Source organism: Pan troglodytes, chromosome 9, assembly GCF_028858775.2.
Source record: "Pan troglodytes isolate AG18354 chromosome 9, NHGRI_mPanTro3-v2.0_pri, whole genome shotgun sequence".
NCBI classification, from domain to species: Eukaryota; Metazoa; Chordata; class Mammalia; order Primates; family Hominidae; genus Pan; species Pan troglodytes.
Window position 1 is genome coordinate 95,086,124 of NC_072407.2, and position 27,280 is coordinate 95,113,403.

Genomic DNA, 27,280 nt, shown 5'->3' on the forward strand with positions numbered 1-27,280 from the left:
ATTGAGGAAGAGAATATACATTAATTAGAGGCCGGGAGGGAGCCAACAGCGGTAGAGAATAAAGGTGAAGTAGCCTATAGAAAGAGACGGGTATAAATAAGAAATGAAGTTTCATCGACCCTAACTTTACCCCTTCATCTTAGCCTCAGAATTATCTTTCTCCAGGAAGCATCAGTTTCACTGGGAAAGAAGCTATATAGTTGTTTTTGTTTTTTTGTTTTTATTTTTATTTTTTGGACTAGTGACAATTTCCTTTTTATTTTAATGTAAGTTCTGGGATACATGTGCAGCTATATAGTTTTAACTCCCACATTTTCTACAGCAAAACGTCTAGACAGATGGTGTGACAATGAATTCCCTTCTCCCTCATTCTTAAAATTATTTATATGAAAAGACTGACAAAGACATAAGAGTTAGATCACATTTGATTATCCTATTAGCCTATTCTGTGTTATTTTTTAACATTTTTTGTAGAGACAGGATTTCACCATGTTGCCCAGGCTGGTCTCAAATTCCTAGCCTCAAGTGATCTTCCTGCCTCGGTCTCTCAAAATGCTGGGATTACAGGTGTGAGTCACCGTGCCTGGTCATCCAATTGTCTCCATTGAAAAAGGTGCTGTTAGGCATACTGGAAAATCTGCCGCAGATGTTCTCTATTCACTGTTCTCACAGAGCAGTGAATTCACTGCTCTGTCAATGCTGTTCCTTTCCCTGGGCCTGACTGCCAAAACCTGACCTCTTCTCTTTGAGAAAGGAGACCCAAAGTCAGTGATTTAATAGATTATAAATCAATTTGGGGGCTACAGAACTGTGAATTATTCATTTCTAACACAGACTTGGCATATAACAAACTAGCTACTGAGAGTCTTCTGCCATGATTTATTGATAGAGCCCTGCTAAGATAGATAATTTTGAAATATTTCCCTTGTTTTCATGGTCACTGATGTTTCAAAAGATTTGGGACTAAGTAGGGCAAAAGGACACTGAGGTTTTCCAGGCATTGAGAAAGGGCTACTTTTCCCCAGGCCACAGCAGGGAAGAGGAAAGGAGAGGAGAGGCAAGCAGTAGAGCAAACAAACAGTGAAGCTTTCTGGTTTTCTTTTTTTTTTTTTTTTTCCCATTCATTCCAGTTCATCAGGAATTGTGGGATACCTGCCAAATATCCAGCAGCACCAGCACCATGGGAAGTACAAAAGAAGCACTCAGTAAAATGGGCTCTCGCATGCCAATGCGTACAGGGACCTAGCGGGTAAGACCAACGAACCAGTGGGTAGGAACAAGAAGCATGGAACACTCTAGGTCTCTTATTTACCTATGTTTAAAATATCTAAACTTTTCTATTTACTGTAGGGAAATAATGTAAGCATGATGATAGATAGCAATTGATTCTACTTCGTTATCAAGAACACAGTGGGGAGTGGTGGGTACTATGATGTCCTGCAGAGCCAGGACCCCATCTAAGGTGGGTGGGACTGGCATCCTTTATTAGGTTCTGGCTATAGTCAGGATAGGCATACCAGATCTTCAATTTTTCAAGAGAAGCCAGACATCAATATTTTTATTTTTATGAGATCTTTATATTTCCAATTGTTGGCATCTAATGAAAATATTTAGACATTACCGTAGCAGCCATAATTCTGTGGTCAAACAGAATTGGCATAATTCCCTGAAGAAATGGACACTGACCTTATGTAAGTTGCCATCTGCCTGAATGTATAAGACATACATACTAACTTGAGTACGAAATGAAAATATATCTGGCATGTACTTAATATATGTTCAACCTCTTCCTCTTTTTCCCATTATAAAACAGTATTTGTGTGATAGAAAACAAAAGTCAGCAATAGGCATTTCATATCTTTCCTACTTCTTTCTAAGAAGGGTCAATTTCCTTCCTCCAGCTGGAGAAGAAGAGAGACCAAGAAAAGCAGCATCAAGCATTCGTTTTGCCAACAAGGTTGATGGGTAAGGAGGTCAGTAGAGGGCTACATTTCTCTACTCAAAGATGGACTCACAGACAAACAGTCTGGAGAGGAAGAGAAAGCCTGGGGCAAAGGGGAGAAAAAGCAGAAGATAGAGATTCAGGGCAGGTGCTGATGGGCTAGGAACTTTAGGAAAAGAGAGAGGAAAGTTTAAAGGGGGGGGTCCTTAAAATATTTTGCCATGTGATATATACATGACACTCTGCCCTGTGTACCCAAGACACTTAAAATAAAATCCACAGTGCTCTTTAATGCATCCATAGTCATATTTGCATTTGCTTTAAGGTGAGAATGAGACAGCCAGGTGGGCTACCTGAGACTGTGCCCCAGTGAGCGGTCATGGCTAAGGAGGATAAAGGAGTGCTGACTGCACTTAACCAACTGAAAACCAAGGAACCCAAGGTCTGACAACAGAATAAGACATCTGACCATAAAGAGATGCCATGCAAAATCCTGGTCCTAGAGCTGGATATTGTAGCAAGAAGAGAAAGCTCATTGAGAGGTGAGGGCGGAGCGTGGGCAGAGGTGAGGGTGTGCTTGGTGTATCCTAGCCTGGCAGGTATATGGAGCCACTGTGGTGAGCAGAGGTTTCATGTTCAGAATATGGCTCCTTTTCATGTTAGAAGGGGGATCCTCTGATATCCTCAACTGTAGCTTAGCTTCAGTTCTGGTCAAATGTATAAGCTTGCTTCTCCACCCTCAGTGTGTCAAAGCCCTGCAGGGAAGACCCACAACATCATGTTCTTAGAGACCAGACTGTCAGACATAGCAGCACCAGGTTTTGAATTTTAGAAATAATGTGTATGTGTGTGATGGGCATTTGTAGTTACACTGGCTATGCATGGGCTTTTTCAGGCCTGTTCAACGTGGGTCCAAGACACTGAATTCAGGAGCTAGCTAGTACTGCCGAGGCAGTTACATGTGTGAGCTGGACACACAGCAAACTGTCAGTTGAGGTTGATCTGAAGGAGATTTGTTCTTTTATTTTCTTGCTCTGTTGCCTAGACTACAGTGCAATGGCACAATCTAGGCTCACTGCAACCTCCGCCTCCCAGGTTCAAGTGATTCTCCTGACTCAGCCTCCCAAGTAACTAGGATTACAGGCGTGCACCACCACATCCAAAAAATACAATTTTTTTGTAGAGAAAGGGTTTTGCCACATTGTCCAGGCTCGTCTCGAACTCCTGGCCTCAAATGATCCACCTGCCTCAGCCTCCCAAAGTGCTGGGATTACAAGTGTGAGTCACTGTGCCTGGCCGATGGAGATATGTTCTAATGAAGGGTGGGCCACCTAGCTCAGTGTGTTCGCAAGAGTAAGAGAACAGAGGTGGATTGGAGGGGTTGGCAAGCCTGGTTCCAGCTCTGGCTTCCACAGAGGCTATAGAGCCCTCGGCAGGGCAATTAACCTCCGGGGACCTCAGTGTAAAATGAGAACATTTCTATATTAGCTCTTTGAGAAATCTCTATACCATTTTCCATAGTGACTGTGAGAAATCTCTATGCTATTTTCCATAGTGACTGTACTAATGAATATACCTATCAACAATGTGTGAATTCTGTTTTTTCTGAGTCCTCACCAACATTTTTTTTTTTTAGTCTTTTAAATAATGGTTATCGTAACTGGGGTAAGATGGTATCTCACTGTGGTTTTGATTTGCATTTCCCTGATGATAAGTGATGTTGAACACTTTTTCTTTTTTTTATTTTTGTGGTACTTTGTTATGTCAGAACATTTTTTCATATACTTTACTTGTTGGCCATTTGTATGTTTTTTTTTTTTTTTTCTTTTTAAGAAATATCTACGTATGATCCAGAAATCTCACTACTGGTATTTATCCAAAAGGAAGGAAATCAATATATCAAAGGGATACCTGCATGCTCATGTTTATTGCAGCTCTATTCACAATTGCAAAGATGTGGACTCAACCTAAGTGTTCATCACTGGATGAATGGATAAAGAAAATGTGGTATATACACACAATGGAATATTATTCTTCCATATAAAAGAATAAAATCCTGTCATTTGCAGCAACATGGATGGCACTGGAGGTTATTATGCTAAGTGAAATAAACCAGGGACAGAAAGACAAATATTGCATGTTCTTACTCATATGTGGGGGCTAAAAGAGTTGATTTCATGCAGGTAGAAAATAGGATGATAGATACCAGAGGCTAGACTCTGGGAAGGGTGTGTGTGTTTGTGTGTGTGTGTGGCGGGGGGTGGTATAGAGGTTGGTTAATGGGTACAAATATACAGTTGGATAGAAGGTGTAACTTCTAATGTTTAATAGCAAAGTAGAGTGACTATAGTTTATCAACAACGTGTAGTGTATTTCAAAATCAGCTACAATAGAAGATTTGAAATGTTCTCAGCATACAGAAATGTTAAATACTAGAGGTGATGCATATCTTGAATATCCTGACTTGATCATTACACATTCTATGCATGTAACAAACTATCACATGTACCATGTACTGTGTAAATATGTTCAAATATTTGTGAACCAAAAAATTTTTAATGAAAACATTCTGGTTCTGCACTTGAGGATTAAATAAGACACAAATCTGAAAGTTCTGGAAAATGTAACAGTAATAGCTAATGTTTACCAGTGCTAATTATGAGCCAGGCATCTCATTTATTCCTCGTAACATCCTTGTGATGTAGGTATACTTATCCCAATTTTTACAGATGTCCAAACTGAGGTACAGAGAGGTTATACAGCTCATCCAGGGTCACAGCTAGATCTGGACTTAACTTCCTTTGGTATAATACAAAAATATATTTGGCCTTTGTCCCAGGTTCCTGACCCAGAGCTCCTAAAACCCTTGGAATTTCCTGAGTAATAGGTATGTCTTTTGTTATTCATAAGGAGGAGATTCTTTTGATCACCCCTGAGTTTATCCTAATGAAGTGACTTAGGGTATGGCCCCTAGACAGCTTAGGATGGGGCTATTCACTAGAAATAACAAGTCATTAGAGGATTGGAACTTTCAGCTCTGTCCACAGACCTCCAGGATGTGTTTGCATTGGGTGGTATGGGGATGTTGGGGAGCACTGGAGATTGAGCTCTATAAAAACTCTTGAACCAGGATACCTGGAGAGCTTCCATGTTGGTGAACAGATCAAGGTGCCAGGTAATGGTGTGCCTGGAAAGAAGTTCTGCACACCACACACACACACACACACACACACACACACACACCCCTTGCCCTGTGTAGCTATTCCTTTTGGCTGTTCCTGAGTTGTAGACTCTAGAATAAACTGGCAAATATTGAATTATACATAATTCATATGTAGATATATTTATATATTTAAATATGTATGTATTTATTTGCTAAAAATCGATTCTGGGCAGTGGGTGATAATAGAGAAACACTGACCGAGCTTACTTAGGGTCTCTGTATCCCGAGGGAAGGGTCAGACCCTTCCGCTTGAACATTGAGCTGTTAGATTAGATTCAAATCTGAAATAACCGGCACAGCAACTCCCATTCTGATTCCCCTGAAGGGAACGAGAAAGTCAGGAAAGGTAAAGATCATGCAACCAGCAGCAGAGAGAACATGCCTGCTCTGACCCTGCCCAGCCTGGCTCAACTACAGGATCGTCCGACTGGTTTCTGCCACAGGCATGTGCTGGGAAATATGAGGGAGGCTGCCCAGAAGGTGGTGGCTTTGTAGTTGTGTCTTGTTTAAACTCTTTTATTGTACAGCATCCTTCTTTCCAGGCCATTCTTCACTTGAGGGAAAGATTAGGGCAGCTTCACGATGCTAGGCAGTGGTGTATTTTTTTAGTGATCTGTATAAACCATTTTTTTTCAAAGCTGACAGCAAGAACATCTGGAGTCTTACTCTATTCTCTCTCAGGGTTCAATCTACTCAACATTGTTGAGTTTCCCTATCTTTCTTGTGAGGTAAGAAGGGTCTGTATATTTTAATATATTCCACTGCAAGAGTAAAATGGCCCCAGGTTCTGGGATTGGGCAGCCTAGGTTGCAATCCTAGCTCTGAAACCACTAGCTCAGCAACCTTGGGTAGGTTTCTTAACCTGTGTAAATCTCATTTTCTTCACAGTACACAGTAATATGTTACATAGAGATGAGAGGATTAAACAAAAGAATGCAGATGTCCCCTATGTGTAATGCAGAGCAATTACTAGATATTAGCTGTGTGCTAGTTACTGTTTAGAGCATTATTAAAAGTGCTTGTCAGCCATGCTACAAGCTGATTACCAAAAGAAAATTTTGCTTATTTTCTTTGTATATTTCATACTGAAGGAGTAAAAGCTGTCACACTTTATTTATTTATTTATTTAGTGACAGGGTATCACTGAGTTGCCCAGACTGGAGTGCCCTGGCATGATCACAGCTCGTTCAGCCTAGACCTCCCAGGCTCAAGCAACCCTCCTGCCTCAGCCTTCTGGGTAGCTAGGACCACAGGTGCATGCCATTGTACCTGCTAATTATTTTATTTTTTGTACAGACAAGGTTTCACTTTGTTGCCTAGAATGGTCTCAAACTCCTGGCCTCAAGTGATCCTCTGGCCTCAGCCTCCCAAAGTGTTGGGATTACAGGCGTGAGCCACTGTACCTGGACCTCATTACACACTTAATAAAATAAATAGATTGCATAATGCCACTGGTCACTCATCAGCCACCAACCTTGGCAATTCACTTCTCTGACAGTCTGTTTCCTTCTTTTCTAGCTGGGCCAATCACTGCTATCTCCCAAGATACCCTGGTTGAAAGATGTTTGGGAAAGGTTTCAAGTACTATCTGGAGTAAAAGGTGTTACTGTTGGGATGCATGACAATGAACTTCTACGGGAAGATATTAATTTGAGTTTGAACTTGGGATAGGTGTTGAGAAAACCAGTTCTGCTCAATTTTTAAATCCTAGGACACTCGGTAAGCATTCAAAATGTTGATTTATTTCTTTGAGAAACCATCTAGTAATCTTGAAACTCTCTTATGTGTCTTTTTCCCTCTTCCTCTCCAGAGTTTGATTTCCTTCCCATAAAATTTCATTACACTGTTGGCAGCAACTATTATTTTTGCCTTTCGTACAAATAATCTTTTTAGTTTATATTCAGGCACAGCAGTGTCTGCGATGCTATAGTTTACATTACAGTTCACTCTTGGTGTTGTACATTCTTTGGGTTTTGACAAATGTATAATGACATGTATTACCCATTATAGTATCATATGAAACAGTTCCTCTGTCTTAAAAATCCTCCGTGCTCAACCTATTCATCTTTCCCTCACCCCAAACTCTTGGTAACCACTAATCTTTTTACTGTATCCATAATTTTGCCTTTTCCAGAATGTCATAAATTGGAATCAAGAAACAGTATGTAGCCCTTTCAGACTGGCTTATTTCACTTAGTAATATGCATTTACGGTTCCTCCATGTGTGTTCATGGCGTCATGGCTCATTTCTTTTTAACACAGAATAATATTCCATTGTCTGGATGTGCCACACAGTTTGTTTATTTATTAACCTATTGAAGGACATCTTGGTTGCTTCCAAGTTTGGGAATTATAAGTAAAATTGCTATGAACATCGGTGTGCAGGTCTTTCTGTGGACATATATTTTCAACTCACTTGGGTAAGTACTAAGGAATACAATTGCTCGATGCGATGGTAAGGGTATGTGTTGTTTTGTAATGCATCACCAAACTGTCTTCCAAAGTGGCTGTATCATTCCCCCACCATTTTAAGGCACAGCCTGGCCAGCCATGCCAGGATGTAGCATTGACTTCTTAGATAGGTGAACATCCCAATTCTTTGTGCCTGTCTTGAGATATGCTATTATGGACAATCACATTCCAAGGCAGCATAGGGCAAATTCCTATGTTTCATGCTCAGTTTAACAAATGTGTGTTATTAGAGGGTGTGTCTGGATGGAGGTAACTTATACTGTGTCCAACTCACCTATTGCTATGTTGGCGTGTGAAAGCTGAGAGGTGCCACGATGTGTTTGCACCTGTAAGACAGGGAAGGCGTGGCTGTCTCTTCTTCCTGAAAAAGCCCCTTGGCTTTCACACTGCCCATCGGTGTCTCTTTCCCCTTTGCTGTTGCTCTCCTGAGGACCTGTTGGTCATTCCTCCTCATTCACTGGGGATTCGCCTCCTGACTCATAGTTTTCCTTTTCTTACCCCACCATAATATCCACCCCCGACTTCTCAGTTCCTTTACCTTTTCATCTCTAACAACATTTTTCTCACCTTCCACCAGCAACCCACTACCCATAATCACCCTCAGAGCCTTCACAGCAACAGAATCTACATGCCTCAGACATCTCAGTTTCAAACAACTCACCCTTTCAGCACCACAACTTACATTTTCTGATTCACTCACCACAATTCCTTGAAGTCACAGGGCCTGCAATCTCTTGACTTTTCCTTTGTCTCACAGCCCATCAGCCCCTCTGTTTTCTCATCACCCCTCATTAATGTAAACCCCAGGATCCATCTTCTCACCAGGCCCCTGAACTTTCTTCTGTTATTTGCTCCTACCCAGCAGACCCCAATCCTGACTGAAATTCACTCTGCCTTCTCCATGCCTGTCCTGAGCAGCTCCAAGTTGCTGATTAACAACCACTGGCCAGGCTGAGTGGCATCATTTGAAGCCATCATCTCAAGCTGCAGGGGGACATTCATGCTCCTGACACGCCTGTTATACTTTACTAGTTAATGTTCCCACTTTCTGAAATGCTCCTTCATACCTTTTTTTGTCTTCAAACCTCCTACACTGTTCCCCTGAATCCTGGCTAATGGGTAGCCTCTATCTCCCTGAGAATACAGAAGCCAGACAAGAGTTCTCTTCTTTCCTCACACCAGTTTAGAAGTGCATCTGAATTTGCATCTGGCTTCTGATTCCTTTCTACTACAAGAAAGAAAGCCTCCCTCTCCTAACAAATAATATTTCTTCCTTGGGTTTTGGATGAGCTCACTTTAAGGAGTTCTGGATTAGCTCACTTCAAGGATGAGCTCACTTCACCTCTCCCTTCCCTCTCCCTTCCCTTCAACATCCACTCATGCCTCTGCATCATCAGCCCCTCCGTCTCCACTGCATCCTTCCTTCTTTTTTTCCCCCCTTTAAAGGAGAGGGGCAATATAACTTACGTAAAATAACATACGTAAAAATAACAATCCAGAAATTTTTTGGTGTTTGTTTCTCAATACCCACCCTCAAATGTAACCACTTTTCTGATTTCTATTAGAAAATAGATTAATTTTCCCTGATTTTGGACTTCCTATAACTGGAATAATATGGTATCTATTTTTTGGTATCTGGCTTCTTTTGTTCAATACAACATATTTGTGATTAATCCATGCTGTTGTGTAGGTCAATCATCTTTATTGCTGAGTGGTATTCCATTGCAAGGTCATACCACAATTTGCTTATCCATTCTTCTGTTGATGGAAATTGCAGGTGTTACCAGATTTGAGCTCCTATAGACAAGGCTGCTCTGGACATTCTTGTACAGGTCTTTTGGTGGAAACATACTTTCCTTTTCATTTGGAACTTCTGATCATAGAATAGGTGTATATTTAAATTTATTAGGAGCTAACAGACAGCTCTTCAAAGTGGCTATACCATTTTGCATTCTCATAAAAGCACTGTATGAGGGTTCTGGTTGCTTAACTTCCTCCACAAATTTAGGATAATCAGTCATTTTGATTTTAGTGATTCTAATGGGTGTGAAAAGTGCTTTGGGGTCATAAGATTAGCCCCCATTAGAAGTTATCTATTATTATTATCACCAGATCACGACTCAAACATTTTTAATAAAGGGCACCTGAGTTCCTTCTTTATTGTAATCATGCCTCACTCTTCTTCTTGTCCTAACCCCTCCAAAAACCACATCATAACCCCCAATATTGGCCATACATCTATTTAAGTATTATGTGTAAATATATGTTGGTAAATATGTTAAAGTATTGGCTTTATAAAGAGGACCCAGTAGAGACATCATCAATGCCCCCCACAATACCCAGCGAGTGCTTGGAAAATGGCTAGGTTCGTATTTTTCTGCAGCTCCCTAGAATATAACAGTCTACCCTACTTTGTTCTGGGCTCTGTCCCCACATCTTAGGAGTGGCATTCTCTTTCGGGCTGCACAGCCCTATGGGACGTCAAACCTTGCCTTTCTTGACAACTGATGGGAGGTCCCTACCATCAGCACCTTCTCCAGTCTATCAACCTGGGTTGGACGTCCCTACCTAGACACAGCTTCTCTTGGGGACGCTGTGGAGGAAATCGGGGTCTCGGGTGTGGCTATGTACTCAGGGACAGAAGCTAGACGCGCTCCGCAGCCTGAGGTGGGCCAGGCACCTGCTGGGCTCGGGGTGGCAGAGACAGCTGTGCGGTCCCAGCTGTTCCTAAGCGCACCGCTGAGGGACGCACTCCCTTCTACAACGGCTGCACCCCAAGTCCTCCTCCCATTCCTATATTTTTCTCCATCCCCTGCCCACGCTTAATTAGTTATCTCCTCCAGACCCCTCCCCACTGGCCTCCTCCCTTGCACAGGCGAGCTGGGCAGGGAAGAGAGCGCCCGGCTCAGTACTGCGCGCGCCCTGCGGCTGTCCGGTGGCCAAAGCACAGCGCGGGAGAGTCTGCGATGTCAGAGAACGGCTCCTTCGCCAACTGCTGCGAGGCAGGCGGGTGGGCAGTGCGCCCGGGCTGGTCGGGGGCTGGCAGCGCGCGGCCCTCCAGGACCCCTCGACCTCCCTGGGTAGCTCCAGCGCTATCCGCGGTGCTCATCGTCACCACCGCCGTGGACGTCGTGGGCAACCTCCTGGTGATCCTCTCCGTGCTCAGGAACCGCAAGCTCCGGAACGCAGGTGAGCACCATTCCTGATGCTGGGTGCTGGCATCGGGCCCTTCCTTTTCTGATCTTGTCCCTGACCCCGGGATATGCGCTGCCTTTTCCCTCCTCAGCCCGGGCTCCCCTTTCCCTTCACTCTAACCTATTCCTTAAGTTTGACTCTGCACTCAAAAGTTAGGGTGAGTTTTGCCCCTCCGAAGTGCGGCTGCCCAGGACGCGCTTGGCACAGAGGGAATTGCGGAAAGTTTTACTGGCGCGCTTTTTGGCCGGGCGCCGGCGCTGTGGGAACCCACGCTGCTGGATGCCATCGCTACCCCGTCGCGCTCCAATGCGTACCTTTCCAGAGGTGCCCACATCAGGCCACAGAAATCTCACCACCTGTACTTGACATCCCACTTCCTTCCTTGCCAAGCACTGTAGCTTTATGTAGTAGTCGCTTAGAAAATCCTTGCTGAAAAAATGAGTTACTCAATGGAAGCATTTCAGTAGGTTTTGTGTCAAAAACTTATCTCCAGGTCATCTGAAGACTCAATTCCAGTTGACGGAGAGTAAATGCAGAAATTGCAGATTCTGCTTGGACTGAACTAAATTGCTTTGAAATATTGTGGTCTTTTCCGAAGACTGGGAATTCCTGGGATTAACTGTGAAAATTAAAGCAATGATTTGGCTAAATCGTGTTGTAATCCTGAAAATATTTTTCCTATTTCAATCCACTCTCATTTCAATATTCCCCTAGTCAGGTCTTCAAAGAAACAAAACCAGAGTGGGGGGCAGTATCTGAACTCTAGCCCTCACAGGTCATGGGGCATGATGACCACTTCAGCTTAGGAAGCTCAGTCACCTGTTTGTTAATTTTGCAGTTTCTTCAAGTTGGGCCTTGGGAGCAAATTCAAATATTAGAGTGAATTAAAATGGAAAGATAGCAGCAGTAAAACAACCATATAGCTTAAAAATGCTTTTCTAAGGAGTCAGACCATTTTTAGCAAATGGTAATATGTATTTGGTGTGGCCTGTGACTCTAGAAATTTTTTTTTTTTTTTTTGAGATGGAGTCTCTCACTCTGTCACCCAGGCTGGAGTGCAGTGGCATGGTCTAGGCTCACTACAACCTCTGCCTCCCAGGTTCAAGGGATTCTCTTGCCTCAGCCTCCCGAGTAGCTGGGATTACAGGCGCTCACCACTACACCCGGGTAATTTTTTATATTTTTGGTAGACACAGTGTTTCACCATGTTGGCCAGGCTGGTCTCGAACTCCTGACCTCAAGTGATCCACCCGCCTCGGCCTCCCAAAGTGCTGGGATTACAGGCATGAGCAACCGCGCCCGGCCAACTCTAGGATTTTTATCTAAAAAAACAAACAAGAAACTCCTCCAACTGTGAGTATCCAGCCATCATATGGGAAACATAACATTATTAAGAAGAAGTAAACTTTCTAACTCACTTCAGTAGTGGTGGCTGTTTTCTGGAATACATTGTTCAAAATATTGTGTCCTTTGAAGAAAAGCTTATATATTAGGGAAAAACAGGTTATGATTAGAAAACTGCATTTAATATTTTTGACACATTGTCCCTTGCAGCCATCATAAACATTCATTTCCAGCTCAGGGAGGCAAAAGGGAGACAACTCCTGGCTCTATGGGGGAGAAATGGGTCCTCCTGGTTCTGACATTGGCCCCTTCTGTCCCTGACTTATTGAGTATTTAGAGCAGGTCTGTCAGGCCATGGCTCCCTGCTCAGTAATTTGGATTGCCCACCATGAGAAAGGTGGTTGAGGGAAGTAGGAGTTGCTTCCTTTTGCTGGAAGGAGAAAAGCACCCCTCCCCTCCTGCATCCTACAGAGGGCTGGTCTTTTCTGTGATCCTGGCAGGGTCTGCAGAAACCTAACCAATTTAAGAGCATCACTGGGGAGGGTCATGAGCATGTTAAATTGCTGGCATATCCTCTGTTCTATCTTTCCTACCTCCTGATGTGTCCGCTACAGCCCAGCACCCGAACAAAAAATAATAATAATAACACTATATCTAAATGACATCAATTCCTGCCACTGCTGCAGTCTTGCAATTTAACCAGTTCTTATGTGACCTCTGGCTTTATTGGTGACAGTCACAAACAATTGTAGTACTGACTTGAACTAAATGATCTCAGCAGAGTGAGATTTCAAAAGGCGCTTAAAATCTACAGCTCTTTGAATAGTTAGCACCCATTCTACTCTTAATCAGGCCTTGTCTTACTGAAGAGTTTGGATTTAATTTAAGAAACGCTTCTTCAGACCTCTCTGTACTTAAGTCTGGCTCCTTAAATCATTGGTATTAAAAAATTAAGTCTGTAACAATGAGAATACATATATTTCCAATAACCAAGATACATAGCCCATATTGAGGTCACAGCATGTTTCCCAGGAGACACCAGTATCCTTTACTTGCCTATTACAAACCCAGTTCCTCTATGGAGCAGATCTGTATCATTCCTAACAGTGCCGCTCCTGATGGCAGGGTGAGTGGTTAGATTAATTGTCCTTTTTTTTTCAGGGATATCCTATCTGTAGTGTCTGTTGCTGCATGTGGTGGGTTGACTTCAGAGATAGCACCAGAGAAAGGCAGACAGGGAGGAGTGGAGGCAAGGTGGGAGGTAGGGTCAGGGCACCGACCCAACTTAAAAGGTAAGGCCAAGTGTGTTCACTCTTTGCTACATTCTCAGAGTCTTGCACAGCCCATGGCACTGGGTTGGTACCTCACACCTGTCAGAGTGTGCTTCCCAGGGACTTGCCACACTTTTGACTCTACTGAGAGCAGTTGAGAACTTTCCCTCCTGGGCTCACCACTGCTGCCCTGACCCTTGAGCTACACCTCGCTAATATTTATCTCTTGCATTTTTGAGCTCTTCCTTTCTCTCTTCTGGAAACTTCCTCCATTTTACACACACACACGATACACAAAGTCTCCTGTTTTAAAAGAACAAAAGACTCTTTTCTTGACTTCATGTCCTCCTAACTTCATCACTACCTCTCTCCCTCCCTTTTCAGCCAGACATTTTAATGTAGTTGTGGACATCTACTGGTTCTACCCCATTGCTTCCCATCCTTCCTCAGTCCTCTGGGCGCCATTCTCTGGAAATGTTCCTCTGTGCTGTGTGTGACACTGAAGGCCACTCCCTCTGTGGGACCTTTCATTCGCTCGGCTAACCTGGTGCTAGTTTTTGGATCTCCTTTTTCTCTTCATCTCCCGGATACCTGTGCCCTGAAAGTCATCTTTGGTTCCTCCTACTCTTTCATTCCACATGTCCTAATGATTTTACCTTCCACTATTTCTCAATTTCTCCCTTTCCTGCCTCCTTATTCTTATGGCCCCACTTCATGCCTTCATCATCTCTTGAGCAAACACTATCCATAGTGCTTGAGAGCTTTTCCTGCTCCCTCCTCCAGCCGCTGTTACCACTGCCAAGAGTTGCCCTGTCTTCAGTGACTGCCCTCCATCTCCAGAACAGTGTCCAACTCCAGAGCACAGCTCCCACAGCCATTTGCGGCTGGCCTAGCCCACCTAACTTACAGCCTCATTGCCCTCCTCTCACCAGTGCCACAGTGAGCTGCTGCTACTTCCCAAAGGGTCTGCACTCCCTGATGTACTTTCTCTACCTCTTCTGCCCAGTCAACAGCTGCTCCTCCTTCAACTCCTTCCCCAACTCCCCTGAAGGATTATCAATGTTGATTATTAATACCATGAAGGGGATAGTAAGTGTCTCCCTTGTTGGGCTTCTAAGATACCTGTGCCCTCCCCAGTACAGCATCCCCCTCACTGTACTTCTCTCCCTGCTGGACTGTGTACCTGCTGAGAGCAGACACTTTCATTCAGTTTCTGTCCACAGAGCCAGACACATAGTAAGAACAGAACACATCTCTGATTAAACAAATTGGAAATGGATAAGACACCAGGTAGTGGGGGAAAATTAATTGATTTTGCTCCATGAGCTGGGATAGACCTCAGTTACAGTACTCAGCACTACATAAGTAATCAATACAGGTTTTCATGAAACTGAACTGCTTTGAGAACAGCCCAAAGTATATCTCATGTTAAGCTGACTATTGGCACCTTCTGCATGAAGGCATGCTTGTTCTGTGATTCTCCTGTGTGAGTAAAGTTGCTCAGCAGTTTCCAGCCATGCCATGGTTGTACCCTACTGATTCCTCTTGGGGAGTTTGCCCCTGATATGCTTTGGCTGTGTCCCTACCCATGTCTCATCTTGAATTCCCATGTGTTGTGGGAGGGACCTGGTGGGAGGTAATTGAATCATGAGAGCAAGTCTTTCCCATGCTGTTCTCACAATAGTGAATAAGTCTCATGAGATCTGATGGAAAAAGAGAAGCTCCCCTGCACAAGCTCTCTCTCTTTGCCTGCTGCCAGCCACATAAGACATGACTTGCTCTTCCTTGCCTTCCACCATGATTGGGAGGCTTCCCCAGCCATGTAGAACTGTAAGCCCAATGAAACCTTTCTTTTGTAAGTTGCACAGCCTTGGGTATGTCTTTTTTTGTTGTTGTTGTTTTTGAGACAGAGTTTCACTCTTGTTGCCCAGGCTGGAGTGCAATGGCATGATCTCGGCTCACTGCAACCTCTCCTGCCTCAGCCTCCTGAGTAGCTGGGATTACAGGCATGAGCCACCACACCTGGCTAATTTTGTATTTTTTAGTAGAGATGGTGTTTCTCCATGTTGGTCAGGCTGGTCTCAAACTCCTGACCTCAGGTGATCCACCCACCTCAGCCTCCCAAAGTGCTGGGATGACAGGTGTGAGCCACTGTGCCCGGCCTTGGGTATGTCTTTATCAGCAGCGTGAAAACAGACTAATACAGCCCCTTTCTTGGTCTGGCCCGAGGTGGCCACTTTTAAGCTGCCTGTAATATGCTGGCCATATAAGAGAGCTGAGAGAACCATGTCCTCACTGTAACATCCAAGTACTCTCCACTATCAGAAAGGAAGTCATAACAACACCAGTTATTCCTGGCTCCATAGGCACAGCCACCTTAATTTTCCAAGTAGCAGTCAGAAGCTGTGGTCTGACAATGGATTTTTGTGCTGCAAATGGGTTAAAGAGGCTGTCTGGGAGGTTTAGTGAGTGCACGAATTGGCATTTCTGGGGTACGTTGATGATTGGTAAAGCAGAAATATATGAACTATTTGATGTTAAGATTGCCTAGGAAAACATGGAGGATTTGCTTGCTGAACACACAGATCTTTGTCCAAGGTCACTCTGTCTATGCTGGCAAAGCTGCCCCTCCTCCAGGCCCCCAGTGATGCTAAGAATTCACACCATCTCCTATCCAGAACCAGTAACTGCCTGGGAGGTTCCTGATGGGAATATTCTGCTTATGCAGGTGCTTTGCTTCCCCGGTTAGATTAGAAAAGAGTCTGCACTGTGGCCCCTGTTCCTTGCCTCCTCTCTTCCAACTTGTTGACTGAGGCAGCAAATGATGCTTAATAAGCAGCATGGTTCTGAACAAAGGCTCTGGAAGGCCTAGAGTGAAATGCTTAATAGGCCCACAGCCCCTACCCTCCAAGAGTTACAGAATGAAGTGGAGCCCACTCCATCAAGGCTTCTATCCTACCACCGACCACTCATTGAGATGTCACTTGGCGTCAGGTGTCTTTTGACTTGCTCAGCCTGCAATGTTTAGAGTGCCATTATCAGCCCAAGACCAAACTGGGTAACCTTGGACTCCTTCCTGAATGTTTCTTAAGCTGTCCAACTTTGCATTTCAGCTGTGAATACCTTATTGCCTCTTCACTGAGCAAAAATGAACAGTTTTTAAATCCCATAATTATGTCTTTAGCTGAATAATCAGGAAAGCTAATAATCCTCTTTAATTCCTTCCATGTAACTCTCAGTAGCTCAAGGGTATAAAGACTTTAGTGTTTGCCTGTCTTTATCTCCAGAAAGCTGGATTCTGCATTCGGATATGATATACCACAAAATTCAGAGAATACTGAAAGCTCCTATTGGCTCTTTCAATTTAAAATACTTACTGCTGGAGGAGTAGAGATAGAGAATTGGGAAGTAAAGCCCCAGTTCTTAGGGAGTTTATCATCTAGAAGGAACGTCCTACTTTCTTCATCTTCATGTCCTTACTACTTCTCACATCTTATCTCATAGGGATCCCAGTCCAACCTTATGAGCCTCTTTCTTGATCTGTCAGTACAGCTAATAATATAAAACAGTAATAACAAATAATAGCTAACATTACTAGTGCTTGTTATATGCCAGATTCAAGTCTCTTTCCTTTAAGAGAGAAAGAAAAGGCAAAAAAAGCCCTCCACAGTCCCCTATCAAAGGGATATTCCTTCCTAAGCGCCACTCTCTATCTCCTTCTCTTGAAGGCAACACTGATAGAGCAATCTCCAGGGCAAAACTGGATCCCCAAGCTCTCAACAGAATTTGCTCTTGTTAATGTCACTACTGACTTCCTAACTACCAAGTCCAATGAGCACTTTTCTGTCCTTTCTCACTTTTGTAGATGACCAAGAAACTCTGTACACCCTTTCTCTTAATTCCCTTGCTATTTCTTTTCTTTGGTTTTCTCCTCTTCTTGTTCTTTCTCAATCCTTCTGTGTTATGGCTATGAGCAATTCACACAAACTGGGTGTCTGTTTCTTTATCTATAAAACAGAAATCATGCTGTCAACCTTAAGGAATTCTTGTGAAAAACAATGGAGTCCATTTATGTAAAACTATACTATCAACTTCACCATGTTATATCAATGGTTGTTTTGTTGCTATTAAGTGTAAAGTAATAAAATGTTACCTATCAGAATTTCAAAATGATCTCTTTTGATGGTTATTGAAGAATGTTTTGTAAAGCATCTTAGTTATGTTTTTAAATGGATGCTTATGTTCTTAAATATATTTTCTTCTTTTAAGTGGTTGAAATACCCCCATATATATCTGTGTACACTATTGATTAGCCAGTTTTTGTTTTCTAATTAAATCAAAGTTAGATTTCAACTCAGCTCTTGTATGATTCATCCACACATCCTAAGATTTTCATAAATATGTGACTTTGGAAGAAAAAAATATCTGCTCTCAAGAGATTTGGGAATCTAATTACAAGCTTACAATAAATGCATTGTTTTAGTGTTTGTTTGAAAATCAAGTTGTGAATAAATTATATGGTCAATTATTTCAAATGCCCATCCCCAGAACATAATAAGAATATCTCACATTAATTTGGTGATTATTGTTATTTCTCATGACCTTTCCCATACAACATCTCATTTGAGGTAAACAGCCATTCTGGGAGTTAGGAGTTCTGTTGCACAAGTCTTGGTAATTTTGTCTAGCTCCTTGGTGAATTGTCATGCCTGACCAACCCCATATCCTGCCATTGTCCCCAGTCCCAAGTTGACTCACAAATTCCCCACTGTTCCCACCACCTTGTTCTGGCCTTTCTTCCAGCTCTCACCTAATTGAATGGCTACTGTTTTCTCTTGTTTCCCTAACAGTTCCATGGGCATCTCAATGGCAGGGGCCATGTCTTTCATCCATCACTGTGTCTTATTTGAATGTGGTAGGCACTCAATAAATCTATTACACATTTAAACAGATGGAAGAGTGGAAGAAGACCTCAAGGCACAGAAAGTTTAACACTGTTAGAAAACATAGATCATTTGTTGACTTCCCCAACATATCCCTCTTAGCACCTTGTTTTTATTTGTTTAATGGTCTTCCCTAAGAGACCATAAACTTTATAAGGGGAGGTAGCCTGTCCATCTGGCATAGTCAAAGGCAGAACCTAGTATATACTCAGCAATATTTGTCACATAAATGACTTGATGATTCTTTCTATCTTGTCTTTTAGCTCAATGACCAAGGAGAATTTATGTCTAACCAAATTTTTCTTCTGAGCATGGAGGGTGAGCACAGAGGAGGGGGGCAAGGGTTACAGGGAGCTTTACCTTCCAGAATTCTCCTATCTGACGAATATTAGATAGCTCAGCACTGGCTGGCTCTTTCCTAGATTACCAGATCTCCATTAAGAAATACATTTTCCAGAAAGAAAGAGAGAGGAAGAGAAGAGGGAGGAGACTGTGATGGTTGTGTGTGAAAGGATGCGCTCTGCGTATGAATCCTGAAGGGGATTCCATGTTAGTAAACAAAGCCCTCTTGTCAAAGCCTCTCTCCACTAATACACCCTATCTGCTGGAGGCAGATGGAAACGAGTCACGCCAGGACCCATGACATAAATATTCATTATGCACAGGGTGACTGCAGTGCTGTGTGCATACTGAGTGATTTCTCACCTGTCTGGGGAAGAAATGGATGGAGAACTGGATCTCCCCTTGACTATCATCCACATAAGACCTGGCTTCTTACAGATGGAAGACAAAACACGAATTTTATTCATCTAATTTGGAATTGTGCCAAGAAAGCCTGGAGACAGTGGGATGTCTGGGCAGATGAATCTATAGCAGGAAGTGGTTGATTTCAGCCTTTTAGGAACAGCCAGAGTAATAGGGGATAGTAATTGAATCACTTTCCACATGGAGTTGAATGTGTTCTTCTTACTATTTACAAGCTGTTTGCCAGCCTCTGGGGCATTATTAGGGGATAAGCCACATTAACACCGCAGAACTTGACTCTGCCTTCACAGGGAAACAGCTGGCAGAGCTGGCACCGGCTCCCAGAAGCTCTTGACTTTCTCTGCTCAGCTTGCAAGTGCCAAGAGCTTGTGTGTTGCTGGGCCAGGTGCCCAGCGGGTCCTGTGGAGACTCATCTTCCTGTGCTGGAGAGAAGTGATTCTCTTCACAGAACCAACCCTATGAGTGTGCAGGGGGAAGTGATGGCAGAGCTCTGAAAGAAAAGAAAGGAGCTCATGTAGGAATAGTCACCAAGAAAGGAACTCGGGAACTCACCCAAATTCATTCAACCATAAAGTGGCAGGACTCAGATTATCCCAGATTTCTCTGACTTCAGCACAACCCTCCAGATTTCAAAAGGACACATAAAATTCTCAGGAGACAAGGGTTCCTGATTCAGCTGAAGACAAGCAATGTGAGAGAGGGAATCCCTCGTGTTCTTGGAACCAAGTGAGGTCTGTGTAGGTGAGTCAGAGATGGAGATCCAGCAGTGGAGACAGCCAGCGGGCTGAGAATTAAATTAAAAGGCACAAAACCCCTCCACATCCCAAGCAGGTCCTTGTTGCACATTTTTTGCCTTGCTGTACCAACCAGAAAGGAAATGAGGTCATTTTTAACCCATGAAGTAAATAAATCTGTGAATAGTAGAGTAGGTAGGAATCCAGCAGTTCAGTTGAGTCGTGATTCTGCTTTGCCATCCAACTTGCTGGACAATCTTGAGACAGGGAAACTCACTACCTCACAGGCGCTCTAATTGTCCAGACAATCGCCTTTCTATTCAGTTACATCCTGTCTCCCTGGTTTCCTAACCTAGCTGTGGACCCAGTAGTATTATAGTTAGGTCTTGAGAACTCCCAGGACTCCAGTAGACTTGTGTGGGTTCTGAGTGGGGTTGACCCCATTCCTCTGAGGTCAAAATAGGCCCTTCATGAAGGCTTCTTGAGGGTCTTTCAGGTTCCCATCCCCATTCGGACCATGCTATGGGGAATCTTCTTTGAGATGGGGTGAATGTGGGAAGGCTGGAGGCAGTCCTTTTCCTACCCTTGTGGGTGAATAAGTCCAGGTGTGGCGTCTACTTCACTTGAAGGGCTGACTCAGGTGAAATCCCAGCTGGGCGGCTCTCAGCCTCCCTTTTTCTGTACCCCGTGGAATCCACACAGAGCCTGGCTTCTCCAATTGCTGTGCTTTGGGGGCTCTTTCCACCTGCCTGACCCTCTAGACCCCCGAAGACACCACAGCCTCTGTGGCAATGGGACAGACACATGGTGGCTGTGGAGTTTCCATGTCTGTGTCTTTGCTGACCTGGGAGTTCCTCCTGCACACCATCCCAGCCACCCTCTGCATTCCGCCACCCTAAGGCTGGAGGCTTCACCATGTGGCAAGAGACCAGAAAATTTGAAAGACCATGCCCAGTGCACACTGCATCACTCAGGGCCCCTGCTGGAGGGAGAGTCTGTTATCTTTTGAGCATACAGTAGGTATTCAAAAAGTACAACACTTGGTGAATGAGAAGATTGGCATTAGTGATGGAACTGCTCACACTATGAGCTTTGTATTGCCCAAACGTTTAGGTTCTTGGTGCTCTATTCGTGAGTCAGTGTTGGTTTTAGAACGCAAACACTTGAGGAGCAGAGATTGTGTTCTTTTGGAGTAAGCCCTGCCTCCGCCCTGGGACTCCAGCTTAGAACATGCCTGAAGCATATTAATTGATGGGTGTATCGTTTCCTGAGGCTCTCTCTGGTTGACCAAGCTTGGTGATGTTGGATAAGGCTCCATTCAAAGGATAAATGCCTATATAGTCCAGGAAGGCCACCATGGTGCAGGCAAAGCAGGGAGGCCCCCCAGAGGCTGTGAGCTTAGGAGTGCTGACCGCCCTTTCTCACCCCACAGGGCTGGGGCTCTGTGCCACTACTGCAAGTGTCTGTCAAAGTGGCCACAAGGCTGGGAGTACTGGACCCAGACAGGGCACAAAGGGGAATACCAGAAACACATGGTTCCCACTCTCAACACCTTTCTTCTAGTCCAGCTGCAAAATGCAATTCACATTTACAAAACCCATGTAAAGACACTTAGAAAGTAGCCTGTTAACCAGTGGGGAGAAAATGCAAAAGGAGACAACCAGAGAGATGTGCGAGGAGGTGAGGGAATGAGAGGGAGCGATGATAGTGTTGAGAAATCCACACTCCTGACTTTCAGACTCTCCTCCTCCAAAATCTTTGCTGGAGCTTAAATGGTGCAAAGCCCGTGAGCATCTGTGCCTATCATGGAAACAGTTAGCATGTGTCAGCACCTGTTAAATCCCTGAGCACTTTGTATCATTAATTCTTACAGCTATACTATGAGGTAGGTATCACTGCCCCTAGTTCACAAATGAGGAAAATGGGGCTCTGAGAGCCTAAACAGCTTGCCTCAGTCATATAGCTAGTGAGTGGCAGAAATGCAATCTGAGTCTTCAGTTCTGTGCCTCTAAGAGCCACTTGGTTTCCACTCACATTGCCAAAAGTAACTTCGTGGAGGGTAGGATGTTCTACAGAATCTAAGTCGTGGGGTCTCGTGCTGACTGTTGCTCTGTTTGCTGCTTCAGGTAATTTGTTCTTGGTGAGTCTGGCATTGGCTGACCTGGTGGTGGCCTTGTACCCCTACCCGCTAATCCTCGTGGCCATCTTCTATGACGGCTGGGCCCTGGGGGAGGAGCACTGCAAGGCCAGCGCCTTTGTGATGGGCCTGAGCGTCATCGGCTCTGTCTTCAATATCACTGCCATCGCCATTAACCGCTACTGCTACATCTGCCACAGCATGGCCTACCACCGAATCTACCGGCGCTGGCACACCCCTCTGCACATCTGCCTCATCTGGCTCCTCACCGTGGTGGCCTTGCTGCCCAACTTCTTTGTGGGGTCCCTGGAGTATGACCCACGCATCTATTCCTGTACCTTCATCCAGACCGCCAGCACCCAGTACACGGTGGCAGTGGTGGTCATCCACTTCCTCCTCCCCATTGCTGTCGTGTCCTTCTGCTACCTGCGCATCTGGGTGCTGGTGCTTCAGGCCCGCAGGAAAGCCAAGCCAGAGAGCAGGCTGTGCCTGAGGCCCAGCGACTTGCGGAGCTTTCTAACCATGTTTGTGGTGTTTGTGATCTTTGCCATCTGCTGGGCTCCACTTAACTGCATCGGCCTCGCTGTGGCCATCAACCCCCAAGAAATGGCTCCCCAGATCCCTGAGGGGCTATTTGTCACTAGCTACTTACTGGCTTATTTCAACAGCTGCCTGAATGCCATTGTCTATGGGCTCTTGAACCAAAACTTCCGCAGGGAATACAAGAGGATCCTCTTGGCCCTTTGGAACCCACGGCACTGCATTCAAGATGCTTCCAAGGGCAGCCACGCAGAGGGGCTGCAGAGCCCAGCTCCACCCATTGTTGGTGTGCAGCACCAGGCAGATGCTCTCTAGCCTGGATCTGAGGCACACCAGCAGCATGACAAACTTATGAAATGGTGGGAGAGAGTCTGCTGCAAGGGTGAGACCAGGCAGCCTGCTGAGCCACACTGTCCTGTTGGCATCACAGCCCCAAGGCTGGGGGAACTTCATGCTGGGACAAGCAGCCCATCAACGCCATGGGTTCAGGCTGATCCAGGAGATGCTCACAGGCCACAGGACCTGGAAAACACTCTTGGTGGTGTCTTGGGGATTTGGTGCACACAAGACCAAGGAAAGGACAGAATGAGGGAAGGCCTGGGGCAGAAGAGCCCAACTCCTTCTCATAGCTGACACTCATCCTCCTGCCTTGGCCTCCTGGCTGCTTTCTCCCCTTCCCCCCAGCATGGCAGGATCTCTTCCTGTTAGCAAGGATGAAAGAGAGAGGTCAGTAGGGCTGGAACTTGGTAACTGCAAGGGCCTCAGGTGGGGCAGGTGCAGAGGGCAAGCATTCCACACTCCGCCATTGACCTTCCCTACACACACACATCACAACCACACATGCATCACACCACAGACACACCACACTATGCACACATACACTGTGTACACATACATATGTTACACACACATAGCCACCACATCACAAACACACTGCACACACACACCCCCCCCGCCCACCACACACACACAGTCACACTGCTCCAGCATCTGGAGCACAAAGTCCGCTTGGCCTCCTTTTCTGGTTCCATCCTGTTCAGGTTGTGTGACTTGGGGAAAGTCTCCTAACCTCCCTGTTCCTCAGTTTACTCATCTTAAAGTGAAGACCATGCCATAGTCAGCCTCCCAGGTTGTTGTGAGGCTTCTCTGGGATAACACATCCGCAGAGCTGAGGACAGTGCCTGACATGTGGCTAGCAGGCAGTAATCATTAGCTTTTGTTATTATTATAACTACATAAAATGAAGGAGAAAAGTCATATACAAAGAAAGGAAGGGCTATCACCGGGCGCGGTGCCTCACCCCTGCCTCGGCTTGAACCCAGGAGTTCAAGACCAGCCTAAGCAACATGGCAAAACGCTGTCTCTACAAAAATTAGCTGGGCATGGTGGCCCATTCCTGTGGTCCTAACTACTCAGGAGGCTGAGGTGGGAGGATCACTTCAGCTCAGCAGGTTGAGGCTACAGTGAGCTGAGAGTGTGCCACTGCACCCCAGACTGGGTGACAAAGTGAGAGCAAGACCCTGTCTCAGAAAAAAAAAAAAAAAAAAAAGAAGAAGTAGTAGAAGGACAGGAAGGGAAGGGGAGAAAATGGGGTAGGGGACATGGAAGTGGGGAAAGGGCGGCTGCACCCCAATTCATTTCTATGGTTATGTATTTGTGGACTTTATATTCGTAGAAATCTCAGATCTTTGTTTAGCGCCAACAGAATTAATAGCTTTCTTCAGTTCCACAAACACTGAGTGCCCTCTGTGGGCCAGGACTGGTTTGTTGCCTGCCCTCTGCAAGGTCACAGTCTGTTGATAAATTAGTATCAAGTAATATCTATTGGTGCTTTCTATGTACCAGGCATTGTGGTAAGGGCTTGATATGCATTATGTCATTTAATCCCCACAAAACTCTTGGAAAAAGATACTATGATCAATTTTCATAGTAAGAAACTGAAACTCAAAAATGTGGAATGATTGCCAGAATTCAGATAGCTATGTTCAGAGCTAGATGTGGAGCTCAAGTCTGTCTGATGACAGCACCCTACTTCTATCCCCCATCATCCCACCTCGGAATGTGTGGCAGGGACAAAGTGCAGTGGGCTAAGTACTGCATGTCCACAATGTGCCTGGGGGCCTCAGCCACCCAGCGGCTTTCCTGAATGAAGAACCCAGGATTTTCTTTGTGTGCTGACCTCTTAGCATTATGCTGGATCCTCTTTCTGGCCTTGTAATGTGAGGAATCTAGGCTGGGTGCTGTGCTTAGTCACCTAGCCACCTGGGAGCTTGCTTAAAAATGCAAATCTTCTGGGCTCTGACAACAAGGTTTTGTGGGGCAGGTCTAGGAATCTGATTCCAATACTTGAGGTCCTTGACCTAACTGTTGGGAATGAAGGTGTCTTAGTCCTGATGATGGCAATGGTAGTGTGCTCCACCCAGGGAGACCTCTCAGTCCACACCTCAGTCCCAGAGAGGTGCAGAAGAGTCCTAAGGATTCTCTTTGAGCTTCAGGCACTTTTCCTGGCTCTGGGCAAAGTTTGCAGTGACCTGGTCAGGCATGTATTGTTTTCTGTTCTTGCTGCTTCCCCTCCCCCTAGACATAAACTACAGAGATTTGCCCTTTATTCCTAATTTGGAGGAGAAGGAGGCATCAATTTCTTGGCAACAGCATGTCCACACTTCCTCTCCTTATCCCTATCTTTCAGTGCTGAGTTGAATGCATGGCACGTGCTCAGTAAATATGGATTGAAGGCTGTCTTCAGTTTCCTGGGCCCATAGCTGTTACCTGGTTTGCCAGGGTTCGGCACTGACAATCCACTAATTGGAATTTTTTCTTGGATCCATAGGTTTTTGGTGATAAACCAGGAGCTGAGAGAATCAAAAAGAATGGTAAAGCCCAGGCCCAGGACATCAAGCAATGTACATATTTGGAATGACCTCATGCTGTGGGCCCTGATTGTAAATAAAAATGCTTTTGTGGAAACAGCAAAATTTGGGGAACCCTGTCTTCCACCTCCTTGACTGAAAAGTCTGGTCAGAGGTGCCACCTGGCTACCTTCCTCCTCATCCTTCTAGGACCTTCCTCTGGACCCCTCAGTTCTGAGCCCTCCATGAAACCCTCAGCCATCAAGGGGACTCGAATCGGGTCCAGAATTCTGCCTGGGTTGACATCTGGGGTGAACCAACACCTGGACTCACACATCAGCCACACTGGATCAAGCCCAAAGACAACGCAGACACACACACTATTTGTGCCGTCCTCTATCATCTTTTTACCATCCACTCATTCCACTCATTTCTTCCCAGTCCCCTTTGTCCACTTCTGAAATGCTGTACTTGTTTGTGAAACTTCTTCTAGGGTCACTTTTTCCTCCATATGAGTGGCTTTCCCCTAGGGATATATATCAAAATAAGATTTTAGAGAATAAACACTACAGAATCACAGCCTATGAGGGCTGGGGTTGTGAACCCCCATGTACTTTGAAAATGCTCCTCAGGTGCTTCTCATCTGTAGACCTGGTTGAGGACCCCGCTCTGTGAGTGCTTCTCGGATGCTCACCTTCATCCCCATGGTGACAACGGCTGTCTCTACCTGTGGATCTCCAACTGCCTGCCACACATCTCCACCTAGCATGGACTAAGTGCTCACTATATGCCAGGCACTGTTCTAAGGACTTTATGTGGATTAATTATCATATTTAAGCCCCAAAACAATCCTGAGAGGGAGGTACTATTATTTTCTTCAATTTATAGATGAAGAAATTGAGGCACAGGGAAGTTATGTACTTTGCTGAAGGTCACATAGCTAGTAAGTTGTTAAACCAGGTTCTGAAACCAGATAATTTGACTATAGAGCCTGTATCCTTAGCCACTGGCTATATTACCTCCTTCAAACTCACATATTCACAAACGGGATTTCTGGGTCCTATGGTAGTTCCATTTTTAGTATTTTGAGGACCTTCCATACTGTTTTCCATAATGGCTGCAGTGTTTACATGCCCACCAATAGAGCGCAAGTGTTCCAATTTCTCCACATCCTAGCCAACGCTTGTTATAGGATTTGTTTTTGTAATGGCCATTGTAACAGGTATGCGGTGATATCTCATTGTGGTTTTGATTTGCATTTCCCTGGTGATTATTGACGTTGAACGTCTTTTCATATACCTGTTGTCTATATGTATGTCTTCTTTGGAGAAATGTTTATTTACATCTCCTATAGATTGAATGTTTTTGTCTCCCTAAAATTCATATGTTGAAACCTGTATTAGTCAGGGTTCTCTAGAGCGACAGAACTAAGGAAAATATATATAGTTATAGGTCTAGAAGCAAACAGAGGTGCTGGGGGTGGCTCCAGAGGAGAATCAACATTATCTTGCCTGGCAACTGCCTCAGGAGAGGCCATCACTGTTGCCTTAGGCAGCACAGGGTTTATTTCCTCAGACAAAGGTGGAAGGGCTGATAGCAGCATGGGTTGGGGAGGGGATGTTGCCACTACTGGGGATGTGGAAGGGGAAGCTGTTTCTTCTGGCAAAAAAGGTTCATCAGAGTTTACAAACTCCGTGTCCCGAGCTTCATCAGGGTCATCCCACACATCCCCATTCCAAGTTGCAGGGTCCTACTCTTTTCTAAGCAATACCCTCACTTTAACTGTAGACACCTGGCAAGGCTGTGCATGCACCTTTGATTGCATGTCAGCCACTTGCATGATAAGAGCTTGTGTCTATTTTTCC

At 44.8% G+C, this 27,280-nt stretch overlaps 1 protein-coding gene across 1 annotated transcript; it reads left to right on the forward strand.

Annotated features, from left to right (window-relative positions):
- The first annotated feature begins 10,556 nt into the window (after positions 1-10,556).
- On the forward strand, positions 10,557-23,396 carry MTNR1B (melatonin receptor 1B). The gene is made up of 2 exons (XM_016921786.3): positions 10,557-10,826; positions 22,016-23,396. The coding sequence occupies exons 1-2, from the start codon at positions 10,604-10,606 to the stop codon at positions 22,879-22,881; spliced, it is 1,089 nt and encodes a 362-aa protein (XP_016777275.1). The 5' UTR covers positions 10,557-10,603; the 3' UTR covers positions 22,882-23,396.
- Positions 23,397-27,280: the final 3,884 nt, after the last annotated feature.

Bases quoted from the DNA above. Each gene is read 5' to 3' on its own strand.
- MTNR1B (XM_016921786.3), top strand. From the start codon at position 10,604: ATGTCAGAGAACGGCTCCTTCGCCAACTGCTGCGAGGCAGGCGGGTGG. The intron at 10,827-22,015 runs GTGAGCACCATT...TTGCTGCTTCAG, and splicing joins CCGCAAGCTCCGGAACGCAG to GTAATTTGTTCTTGGTGAGT.